At 44.2% G+C, this 13478-nt stretch overlaps 1 protein-coding gene across 1 annotated transcript in view; it reads right to left on the bottom strand.

The window, feature by feature from the left end:
* Positions 1-13478, bottom strand: part of LOC126130117 (uncharacterized) — a 377494-nt gene that overhangs the window by 164718 nt on the left and 199298 nt on the right. The window contains exon 4 of the mRNA XM_049915163.1: positions 13187-13315. Within this exon, the coding sequence (XP_049771120.1) occupies positions 13187-13315 (129 nt within the window). The remainder of the gene's footprint in view (positions 1-13186; positions 13316-13478) is intronic.

Genomic DNA, 13478 nt, shown 5'->3' with positions numbered 1-13478 from the left:
TTTGAGACTTCCTGCCAGATTAAAACTGTATGCCAGACCGAGACACGAACTCGAAGTGCTCTTGCCCGCGAAAGGCAATGGTCCCGAGTTTGAGTCTCGGTCCAGTTTTAATCTGCCAGGAAGTTTCACATCAGAAATGTTCATGAAGGGTAACAATGCGTAAAAAAAAAACTGCCATGGGAGAGAAATAACTACAACTTATCAATGTGGAGATGTTAAAGTACATCCTATTCGGCTGTTAAACACATGCTAGTGACAGCATGTCTCTCTCATAAAACATACAAAGTCTTCATAGCACTTTCTCAAACAGATAGCCCTGAAAACATTTGAACTCGCTGGATAATCCTCCTCTGCATCCTTTGCAGCATAGCAACATGCACAGTCATAAGAGCAACTTGGAAGAGCGGTATCATTTTTTCCACTTTCATCGCTGGAGTAGAATAGACGTAACCCTCGAAGCGGGTTGCTGGAGCTACTTGTGACACAATGTCAAAATGAAACTTAATAGACATGAACGTGGTTGACATGATACATAGTTGGTACTAATCGATGAACCAATGTCAGTAGATTACACCGGAAACTGGGTTCGAATGTATTTGTTGAAATCGTGTGGAACAACACATTTAGAACGGGTTCGCGCCTGATCATCATCACTGATTTAGTACAAAATTTTGGTATACACGTGGCTGGTAAGAAATGAAAGTGACAGAAGTGTGAACTCCACAAGTTTATCGTTTAGGTAAAAGACTTACAGAGGAGCGTGAAGGAAAAATTTTGGATTGCTAATAAATTACTAAGAAGATATTGTTAAGTGCACACGAGAACTTCATGCATAAAATTAGATACTTTTATTGTTTTACCATCAGAGGAAGCAGTAAGTTTTTGGTGATCTTGCACATTATATAAATGCCGTATTTATACCTGTGCGCATTAATTACAATCCTGGAAAAAATTATTTGCGGAGTGCTCGAGGACACTGTACGTGCAGATCTCTCTTGGAAATTTATTTGCAGTTTCATATTTTCCATTGCCTTTCCTTTCCATGCCTTCTGTGAAAATCATACTTTTTTCTCGGCAAATTTCGGTTGAAAAAATGCAGTATTTTTTTCGGGACGTCGTGGAATTCAGCCCCTGTAGTTTCATGAAGTTCCGATAAATACAGTACATTGAGCACCATTTCGATTTATTTATAGTGTAAATAACGCAAAAATTGTGGATACAATACGTTTTAATGTAGGGAGCCTACTCCACAGCCGGCTGCTGTGATCGAGCGGTTCTAGGCGCTTCAGTCTGGAACCGCGCGACCGCTACGGTCGCAGGGTCGAATCCTGCCTCGGGCATGGGTGTGTGTCATGTCCTTAGGTTAGTTAGGTTTAAGTAGTTCTAAGTTCTAGGGGACTGGTGACCTCAGATGTTAAGTCCCAATAGTGCTCGGAGCCATTTGAACCAACCTACTTCACAACCCTCCGATTATCATTCTATACTCTTCCAGCTGGGCCAAATGCTGCCTCGATACTACGCTAGCGTAAATGGCTCATGACTTGCCAGGCCAGTGCCAAAAATGCTATTTTTTCTAAGCGCTTGGCCATCTGGAGGTCCCACTTCTGTCACTTTCATTTCTGCTCAGATCCAAATCAAAATGTTCAAAAATGTGTGATATCTTATGGGATTTAACTGCTAAGGTCATCAGTCCCTAACCTTACACACTACTTAACCTAAATTATCCTAAGGACAAACACACACACCCATGCCCGAGGGAGAACTCGAACCTCCGCCGGGATCAGCCGCACAGTCCATCACTGCAGCGCCCAAGACCGCTCGGCTGATCCCGCACGGCTACTCAGATCCTGCAAATAGAATAAATATGGACGAAATCGGTGGTGACAAGTAGGCGCGGCCCTCTTGTTAAGTTAGACGATGTGCCTGAGTGATTTCATTGGTTGCCAGAGAACTATCTAGGATAAAATAACCAAGACAGACGAAGCAAGAGAAGGGTGCAGTCGATATTTTTCTCCTTTTCTTTGTCGGAAGGGAAAACTGAAGAAAATGGAAGCAATCTCGACAACATACCTGAAAGTACGGTGGAATGTAGTGGATGGAATGTAAAGTAATCATTTCAAAACAAAATATGTCGTTAAAAGTGAAATAATAAAAACCAACATTACTCAAATGAATAATAAAAACAACATTACTCTCATTTCTGTGTTGAAATGAAATAAATGTAGGTGTTTTGTATAAGATCTGCTGTAACTATTGTATAACGATTAAGAAGCAAAGTACTATATCACGCAGCCTAAAATTATTTTAAAAAATTACACCTACCGCCGCGGAAACGAACTCTCGAACTCGAGTAATCTAATGCAAAATTCTAACAACTTCACTAACTGGGCGGCACACTAGGATCAACCTGCCGGTATTTGTCGTGTGTGTGACTGCATTACTGGCAAATTACTTCCCCTCCATACCAATTTTCTACCGAAAATACGCACGTGACCAATTTTTTTTGCAGACAGTTTTGTACTGTCAGTATGCAAGAAAGCATGTTGTGTCATCCGAATGCGCCAATTTTGGTTCATCTTGTATTTTACGAGGAGTATGCTATTGCGCAGGTGGATCACGACCTGTGCTCCGTTTCCATGCAGAATTCTTCTTTAAGAACGAATATAGAGGAACCTCAGACAGTGATCATACATCAATCAAAGCCAGTCGGCCACGTATTTCATTTGTACTTTCGTCTTCCTTCAGATGTGATCCTATTTCAAAAATGTGAAAAGGCTCTATGGTAGACATATACACTGACTGTACAAAAAACGTTTTCATAGCTAGCAGAAAGGCGTTCTGGAGACACTCCAAAAGTTTTCAAACATGTTTTCACTGAAACAGACTCTTTTGTCCCCCCGAAATTTCGCTTTTGTTAAAGTCAATTTTCATCTAGAGATTCATCTGTGGAAACAATTTCACTATTTTTTTTATTTTCTTGGAGTACGAACGTAAACTACGGCACACTTAGCTGTATACCTTACTTGTTCCAGGGTTTCTTCCATGGCAGAGGTAGGCGACCATTCAGGTTTGACACAAACTGCAATTATGGAAAAGTCTTGATCGCACAGTTCTTTATTAATTTATGTAAGTTCTTACCTCGTTTTACGGATAAAATAATCTTAGTATATTTACTCGTCGATGTGACTTGTCTGTGGTTGATGATTATGCTATCTGTCGATATACACTCATGGAAATTGAAATAAGAACACCGTGAATTCATTGTCCCAGGAAGGGGAAACTTTATTGACACATTCCTGGGGTCAGATACATCACATGATCACACTGACAGAACCACAGGCACATAGACACAGGCAACAGAGCATGCACAATGTCGGCACTAGTACAGTGTATATCCACCTTTCGCAGCAATGCAGGCTGCTATTCTCCCATGGAGACGATCGTAGAGATGCTGGATGTAATCCTGTGGAACGGCTTGCCATGCCATTTCCACCTGGCGCCTCAGTTGGACCAGCATTCGTGCTGGACGTGCAGACCGCGTGAGACGACGCTTCATCCAGTCCCAAACATGCTCAATGGGGGACAGATCCGGAGATCTTGCTGGCCAGGGTAGTTGACTTACACCTTCTAGAGCACGTTGGGTGGCACGGGATACATGCGGACGTGCATTGTCCTGTTGGAACAGCAAGTTCCCTTGCCGGTCTAGGAATGGTAGAACGATGGGTTCGATGACGGTTTGGATGTACCGTGCACTATTCAGTGTCCCCTCGACGATCACCAGTGGTGTACGGCCAGTGTAGGAGATCGCTCCCCACACCATGATGCCGGGTGTTGGCCCTGTGTGCCTCGGTCGTATGCAGTCCTGATTGTGGCGCTCACCTGCACGGCGCCAAACACGCATACGACCATCATTGGCACCAAGGCAGAAGCGACTCTCATCGCTGAAGACGACACGTCTCCATTCGTCCCTCCATTCACGCCTGTCGCGACACCACTGGAGGCGGGCTGCACGATGTTGGGGCGTGAGCGGAAGACGGCCTAACGGTGTGCGGGACCGTAGCCCAGCTTCATGGAGACGGTTGCGAATGGTCCTCGCCGATACCCCAGGAGCAACAGTGTCCCTAATTTGCTGGGAAGTGGCGGTGCGGTCCCCTACGGCACTGCGTAGGATCCTACGGTCTTGGCGTTCATCCGTGCGTCGCTGCGGTCCGGTCCCAGGTCGACGGGCACGTGCACCTTCCGCCGACCACTGGCGACAACATCGATGTACTGTGGAGACCTCACGCCCCACGTGTTGAGCAGCAATTCGGCGGTACGTCCACCCGGCCTCCCGTATGCCCACTATACGCCCTCGCTCAAAGTCCGTCAACTGCACATACGGTTCACGTCCACGCTGTCGCGGCATGCTACCAGTGTTAAAGACTGCGATGGAGCTCCGTATGCCACGGCAAACTGGCTGACACTGACGGCGGCGGTGCACAAATGCTGCGCAGCTAGCGCCATTCGACGGCCAACACCGCGGTTCCTGGTGTGTCCGCTGTGCCGTGCGTGTGATCATTGCTTGTAAGCCCTCTCGCAGTGTCCGGAGCAAGTATGGTGGGTCTGACACACCGGTGTCAATGTGTTTTTTTTTTCCATTTCCAGGAGTGTAGTTCATTTCTTTGATAGTTCTTTGATAGTTCAATACGCTACAAGCAGTTTGACATTGCATTCATTGAACTGATAACTGTAATGTCATCTGCAGTCTTTTTGAAATGACAATTTATTGCTGTGTACAGTTCATGCGCTCAGGCTGCTTCGCCTAAAACTAGATCTCAATGTTAGTCTTGAAATGGTAATGCCTGGAAGTAGCTACATTAATGGCTCTTGTGTTGAAATGAGAGAATTATTTTTACTTCCTTCCTTCACCTGCACATCGTGTTTAAAGCGGATTGCCTATCAGGGAGAAGGAAGAAACGAGTGAAGAGTGGGAAGTTGACAACGAAGTCATTAAAGGCGAAGCACTAGAGCGGATTGGGGAAGGGTGGAGAAGAAAATCAGCTGTGTCCTTTTCAAAGGAAACAATCCGGCAGTTGCCTACTGAGATGTAGGATAACCACGGAAAACCTAAATCTGGACGTCCGAACGCGAATTTGAACGAACGTCCACCAGGATGTGAGTTTAGTTTCTCACCGTTGCGCACTTTGGCGGTTGTCTTTCCGAAATGAACACGGTTGGTGCAACAGAAGTCTTTATAGGATTCCATACCTCAGTCGATAACATCGCAATCCATATTACAGAGTTACTTTGCTGTCCTTCTGTATGTCTGTTCGTATGTCAAGATCCTTTTTCTTAGGAACGGGTAGAGATAGGAAATTGGAATTTCTGTCAAATACTAAGGTCCACGACCCCTGGTTACATAACAAATTTAATCTTCTAAGTCAATCCAATCGGAAGATTGCGCCATTTAGGTCACAAATTTTCATACTAGCAAACTCACTCAGCAAAATCTATAGATGACCTCTCTATAGACATAATTAAGTTTGTGTCGAACCCTCAGGGCGGGGAACGTACTCACACTTGTCCGGTTTTTTAATTAAGTGAAATGCAGGCAGCACCGCAGGTGTGAGCCAACAGACAGACGTCAGTATTACTACAGGCTTAATTATACTTTTTTGCAGATGAAAACTACCGGTCTTTCCAGCACGTGGGATGTTTCTCTCTTCTGCAGATATAAGATAAGCATTATATAAAACTGAGGGAAATGGGTTGGGTTTTGCACGCACACCTGTGTTTGTGATCTCTGCACGAAAGCCTGGTCAGGTGCTGGAACTTCATCTAGATCTGTCTGAAAGATGTTTCCCTGATATCTCTCACTGAACTGACAGCAAAGGCGGATATTTATGCGGTAGTATATACCGAACCATTTACGACACTGGCACCGCATTCGTGAGGAGCTGCTCGGTCATTCAAATATAGGTTTTCAGTAGTTTCCCTAGCTTTCGCCTTTAACGCTATTGGTCTGCAGATCTCTCAAAATAAGATACTTAGCTGGTGTCTGGATTTCCAAAAGGGCTTTTCACAGAACGTGCCATTTTTCAATTCAGCAGTCAGATTGTACAAAACGTAAATTACAAGATATTGCCAACTGGTATTTTCTGTGACCTTATAAAAGATTTGATTGTGCAGATCACAGTATCTTCTACACAAGCCAAACTGTTATGGGTTTATAATCTTGGTGTTAACTAGTCATCCTACGTAGAACAACGCAAAGGGTCGCATTAAGAAACCCAGAGAGCGTAGGCAACGAAACAGCATCTTCAGAATGGAAATAATCACTACAGGCGTACCACAGGGATCCATATTGGATCCGCTCTTTTTCATTTTATGTACAGTTTGAGCCACGATAGACGTAATACCTATTTTATTTCGTGAGCTGTTCCACATGTCGAAACGCGGTTTCTGGCAAATGATAGTACGGTGAGGATGACGTACTTCTGCATGTATAGATCGAGGTATTGAAGCACTTATGATCTTTTGAAATAGAATGATATGCTTTTTTAACGGCATGCAAAAGCGCTAGAAAAGACGAGTGCAGTCATATAATGCTTGTTAATGTTTTGGTTTAAATTGTTCCCAAAAGAATGGGAGAAATCTTTTAAAATTGAAAGGCAAGCGGCCGGAATCGCCTATTGCCGAAATCGGCCACGTCACTGTTACAAGCCTTTCGGCCGTTTACTGGTCTGCCCTCCAGACCTAGCAGGAACTGTGTCGGCTGTCGGCAGGTCATCGCTGCTTCAACACTCCTTTCATGCAAACTTGCACACCAATGAGGTGGCGCTATACAGGCTACTTTTATACGGCCAATGGTGGCACGATACGTATTGCCAAGGAATGTGGGATGGCCCAGGGGAGTGTCATCTGACTGCTTTTCATTTACTTCTATGGGCAGCACTGAAAGGTGCAGTCTATCATGTAGCCCCAATTACAGCAGGTAATATTGTCTCGTCTAATCGCCGCAGTATGTAGCGGCGTATCATCCAATATTCTCTCATCTGTTCATCCATCTCTCGAATGGCGACTGCAAATGTGCCTTGCAGTCGATATAAATTTTTTGAGATTACAGTTAAGTGTAAAACTGCGTGATAAGCATTTATTTTGTCGGTACATGTCGTGAGTCATTCCAAATAAACTATTTAGTTTTTTCAAAGAGTGTTCGGTCTAGTTGCAATTTCGAGTAGTACTTATAGGCACATCTGCCCGGCGCCAGATGGTTTACTTTAAAAAGCATTCAGGCATCTTCCGGCAAAGACTGGACAGGTACTATCTTTTTTCAAATCTAGGAAAGTTGATACAGTAGTTGCCTCTTTCCTCTGAGGAGGGCTGTTTATTATCATAAAATATGTGTGGCTACGTTTCTGTTTCGGTTTTGAGAAGTAAGCAGAAGCGGATAGGGTTTAAATAGAACACTCCTTGACCATACTGCAGTTCTTTCCACAGAAACCTGGAAGCGTTCACACATTCGAAACAGTTTTCCTAAGCACCATGTGATGCGCCAGGAGCTAACATATACCGTAGTTCCATATACAAAAATCATAGCTGAACCTATATCGACGTCGTATGGGGAATGAGGCTCAATCGCAGTAGCTTAAGTCTGTCTTGCTGCCTCTAATGGCGGAGCCTAGCATGACAACACTGTTTGGCGGTGTTTACACCGCACACACTGATTCTGTCATACGACTTCCCGGTTTTAGTACACTTCTCGATTCCTTTTGCAAAGAGTTTCAACCACAACCTTATATCACTGTACTCGTCAGTAGTACGGCACCGGCTGTGCTGGTGCACTCTTTTATATCAAATTGATACGCAAATTAATTTTGTGACATCTGATTGATTTATGACCTTAACCTATTGTTCTGTTAATTGCATTATGATCCGTTGAGGATAATCCGTCCTTTCGAGAAACACCCCTCCCTCCCCCGCAATCACCCATCCCCACCACTCTCCCCTCCCCTCGCCAATACAAGCACACTTTCAGGACTGAGTTGCCTCCCACGCTATCAATTTGATTGACTAAATAATTAAATCAATAAATTAATTAACCCCTTCCCCTCTGGTAAATCCCCCTAGCCCTCCCATCCCATCTCTACCTGGAAATTGGCGCGTCTGTGCTGGAAAGGAAGGATTTCACGACAGGAAATTCAAATACATAGCAAAGGATATACTGTTTATTTATAAAACTGAATTCACAGGGATTGGAGCTCTCTCGTTCATCATTCTCCACTGCCGTGTAAAACACATCGAAAAGAAGTAATAAATCTATCACTTTTTCCGATCGTGCAACGAATACCGTCAACAAGCTCATCACATGTAATTACACTGTTAGAAATCTTTTGATCACGAAGCACTGTCCGTGTGCCATCCGTCGGACTGCTCGACGCGTCGGTGTCCGAGAGGCCGCACTCCGCTCGCTCGGGCCCAGCGGCCGTTGTCGGCCGCACCGTGCGCCCGGCGCGTGTGTGGCGTGCAGACCTGAAGTCGCGCTAATCCCCAAACAAATGTGTCAAGTGGCGGCAATATTAATATTTGATACCTTACAGGCTTACAAGTACCTGTCTTTACTCTTTCATAAGTGGTCGCGTCCTCTTTGTGAGTGCGTGAACCAGCAGGTCGAAACACACAGACAATTTCCATCCCTCCTCACCGAGCGAGGTGGCGCAGTGGTTAGCACACTGGACTCGCATTCGGGAGGACGACGGTTCAATCCCGCGTCCGGCCATCTTGATTTAGGTTTTCCGTGATTTCCCTAAATCGCTCCAGGCAAATGCGGGGATGGTTCCTTTGAAAGGGCACGGCCGACTTTCTTCCCCGTCCTTCCCTAATCCGATGAGACCGATGACCTCGCTGTTTGATCTCTTCCCTGAAACAATCCAATCCAATCCATCCCTCCTCAGAATACTGCAACCTGATTGGTTCCCACCAAATTAGCGGCCACAGCTTGAGCCTGTATAAACCCTACCCCCTCCACCCCCAACCTCATTCTGCCATCGTTCGCCAGTGTCTTAGGTCGTCTTCTTGCCCGTGTGTGAGCGCTACCAATTTGCAAAAAAATGAAGCGATCAGGGGCATCAAGCAGCAGAGCCAATGCCAGTGGCGACAAACTCACGAACCAATGGGAATTACCTGATTTAATATTCAAATCAACAACTTTTTCTTCGACTAAGAATTTTGTAATAGCAGTATTAAATACATTTCGCCTTATTGTTGCAGCATATATCCACCAAACGGTGGATGAAATGAATACTGAGATGCATCAGCGGCAGCAGCAACAGTATCATAAGTAGTATATATATTTTTCTTCGTATATGTAATATGCTGGTGTTATTTAGTGGTCAGTCAGTGAGTCTTTGCTGTTGAACATGATTTAGACACCCAAAATCGATAACTGTAACTTTTTGACTTAGAATTTCGAAGTACTGAATACAAGTCATCTTGTTGTTTCAGTATATGGCCAACATAGAATTGGTAGAATGGCTGCTTAAAGCCAGGTTGGTTGGTTGACTGATTTGGGGAGAGGGCCAAACTGCGAGGTCATCGGTCCCATCGGATTAGGGAAGGAAGTTGTCCGTGCCTCTTCAAACCAACCGTGTTGAAAGCCAGGAGCAGCGGAAGCATCAACACTGTAAGTAGTATACACACTTTTCTTCTTTATAGCAGTGTTTGTACATAATATGAAGCTGTTTGACAAAAATTTCGTCGTGTATGTAATACGGTGCATATTCTTTGTTGTTGTCGTAGACGATTTCCTGATGGAAGAAGAAGAGGAACAGGGGAGGGGGGGTGTACGTATCGAGTATAAGCAGGAGCCACTGCAGATCTCCAATAAATGTATATTAAAAAAAGAATATTTTTCTCGTAGTTTTTTGGTGTGTGTATATTTTTATTACTAAATAACTCATATGTGGTTTGAGGTGCTATTAGTGAGATGGACAGATGGCTCTTCCCAAATTCAGGCAAAGACGAAATGCCACAGTGGGTGGAGAAGACGGAGGAAGACCTTCGTCGATGTGAGGATTTGTTAGAGGATCTAAGAGAGTTGCCAAGGATGGGTGAAATAGGTAATACATACTTAACTCTGCTTACAAATAACCAGTGTTCTTTCTTTCCTTGCAGCAGCTGGCCACGTCTGGAACTGGTATTTAATTTTTATGTTAATGATATTAGTCCCAAATCCTGTATCATTTCAGTGACACTCTCTCCCCTATTTCGCGATAATACAAAACGTGCTGCCCTTCTCTGAAATTTTTCGATGTACTCCGCCTGGTAAGGATCCCACACCGCATAGCAGTATTCTAGAAGAGGACGGACAAGCGCAGTGTAGGCAGTCTCCATAGATCTGTTACATTTTCTAAGTGTCCTGCCAATAAAACGCACTCTTTGGTTTGCATTTCTCACAACATTTTCTACGTTTCCTTCCAATTTAAGTTGTTTGTATTTGTAATTCCTAGGTATTTAGATGACTTTACAGCCTTTAGATTTGACTGATTTACTGTGTAACCGAAGTTTAACGGATTCCTTTTAGCACTCACGTGTATGACTTCACACTTTTCGTTATTTAGGATTAATTGCCAAATTTCGCAACATATATATATATATATATATTTTCTAAATCGTTTTCCAATTTGTTTTGATCTTCTGACGCAAAATACCAGAACACACGTTGCGCTATGACTCCTGCTGCTTGTCATCTGGGTCCACTTACAAGTAACGCTCGATGTGACGACCACCGACGTCAACACAGATACAGTACATCCGTGCCACGTTCCGATACACACGATCACAAATCCCTGGTTCAAATGGTTCTGAGCACTATGGGACTTAACATCTGAGGTCATCAGTCCCCTAGAACTTAGAACTACTTAAACCTAACTAACCTAAGGACATCACACACATCCATGCCCGAGGCAGGATTCGAACCTGCGACGGTAGCGGTCGCGCGGTTCCAGACTGAAGCGCCTAGAAGCGCTCGGTCACTTCGGCCGGCCCACAAATCCCTGGCCCTCCAGCATCAGCCGCAGCCATAATCCGCTCCAGTAGATCTTCCTCAGATTTCACAGGGGACCACGGACAATGTTCCAAAAAATTCTTAATCTCAGATTTCATATGACATACTCAAGCTCAACGGAATGACATGTAAACAACCCCGTGATGGTTGCGGAACATCAGGTGTTCAGTGAATGACGTACGTAATATCCTTGTCAGCGGCGTTGAAACTGCGGGAGATATGAACGTGTGTTGGTTTTGTGTGTAGCGAGAAAACGGTAGGTTTCTCGAAGTGAGTTCCTATGCTAAACATAACCATTTTGGTCCCTACTACAGGTCCTCAATGTTTGTAGAGGAAATTAGTTACACCGTGTACTTTTTCTTCGTCGACAATTTGCATTACTATGAAGCCTAATGGAGACACTTCAACATTTGGAAATAATTTTCAATAAAGACAGAAGCCGAAAAGATGAATTAAAATTGATGTCACAGTCGGGGCTTGAACCCAGGTCGTCTGCCAACCATCCACCACCATAGCGGAATGGCTAACAGAGCAGCAAGGACTACTCTAGTCTATTGCCCTCCCTAACACACATTTCAGTTCGCACCTTTGGCCCATTTTCCCCTTCTTAAATCTTCAGTATTGTCAAGGCTCTCCGGTATTGGAATAGCACCCTAGCTTTGTATGTAATGGGGAAATCCTGCATATATTTCAGGTACAGATCTATTGATATGATGGAATTGCATTTTCCTTGAGACAATTTAAGAAGGGGAAAATGTGCTATACTGAGGGAGTGGTTAGCGCATCTGCTTAGTAAGCGGGAGACATTTCTTCATCTTCTAATTACGGAAGATAAAGTTGAAACAGAAAAATGTATTTCCATCAGGTAAATAATTTTGTCTTAAAAATTAATAATTGATTATCTACTAATGGAGTGTCACAGAACGAAGTTAAAACGTAATTCAGTACTTCACAAGGCCTGATCACAACATGAGAAATACATGCATGTGGGCAAATCAATAAGAAACACATTATCAAATGGTTCAAATGGCTCTAAGCACCATGGGACTTAACATCTGAGGTCATCAGTACCCTAGACTTAGAACTACTTAAACCTAACTAACCTAAGGACATCGCACACATCCACGCACGAGGCAGGATTCGAACCTGCGATCGTAGCAGCAGCGCGGTTCCGGACTGCAGCGCCTAGAACCGCTCGGCCACAGCGGCTGGCCAACGCACTATCCTACATTTTTAGGTGTTTTACACCTCTAAGCTGTGCAATTTATGTAGTATCATATTTTGGAGATAAAAATGTGAAAAAATCGACCAACTATTACTACCTTCGTTCAGTAATGTCTTATGTCATATTCTGGCATAATTAATATTCTTTCTCTTTTCGTCAGCATTTACCCCGGGCTCCACTGTACTTCCAGTTCTAACAAATTATATTTTTATTAAACTTGCGGCCGTTTGCCCCTTCTTGCCACGGCAAGCGTCACTTACCTAAAGGAGGGAAGCCGTGTGCGCCAGCTGTCTGTGAACTGTGTAAACTTTGTTCTGTGTGCGGTCGAAATTTAAGTATTTGAGAATTGTATTTTCTAAGTCGGACAGTGGAGCTCAGCCCAGCATTTTCCTAAAACAGCGTTGGAAAACGCATAAAAACGACGCTCAAGCTGGCCAGTGTCCCAGCCACGAACGTTTATCCGCTGCAGGAATTCGATCCTGGTGTGGCTTACATTGCCCAGCTAGCCTGTTGTGTGATACCCTACTCGAGCAAATCCCTGCAATAAATCATCATTGAAGAGAAACGTTTTCATTGCACAGAAGCGTATATATATCAATAGGTTTTTTTTAGGTATTTTATATTGGTGGGTTGCAGTAAATGTTCCAAAATCCTATTACAAATCGATGTCAACAGCATGATCTATAATTTAGCGGATTTACTTGCTGCACTATTAATGCGACCTGCGCAACTTTCTAGTCTTTACATAGGTATCCTGAAATGCAGCCGCAATATGAACGTTATATTCATGAAGCAGCCAAAAGAAGGAAGTCAGTGGGATAATTATGATGAAAAAAACTGAAGTGGATAGCATGAACTGATTCTCGAGAAGCATTGCTTGCCGAATAAGTGGATGAAATAGGAGATGGAGGCCTCACCTTAGCATTGATGACGTCAGCGGTGACTGCGGCGGCGTCGATGTCGTCGTCTACGCAGATGAGGTGGCAGCCGCAGAGCGCCAGGCACGCCGCCAGCTCCCTACCCAGACTGCTGCCTGCGCCGGTCACCTGTCGCAGGCAAACGCTGTTAAAGCGATTTGGGGTATAACGCCCGATATACTGAATGGCTATAATTTAACTGCAGCTGCACACAGAAGTCCAGTGTGGGTTGTAATTATCGCATGGCAGTGAGGCTCGGTTGACATTCTAATGCGTAAATGTGGAACCGATT

The sequence above is a fragment of the Schistocerca cancellata genome, chromosome 1 (genome assembly GCF_023864275.1).
Source record: "Schistocerca cancellata isolate TAMUIC-IGC-003103 chromosome 1, iqSchCanc2.1, whole genome shotgun sequence".
NCBI lineage: Eukaryota > Metazoa > Arthropoda > Insecta > Orthoptera > Acrididae > Schistocerca > Schistocerca cancellata.
This window is presented reverse-complemented; position numbering and strand designations above follow the sequence as displayed.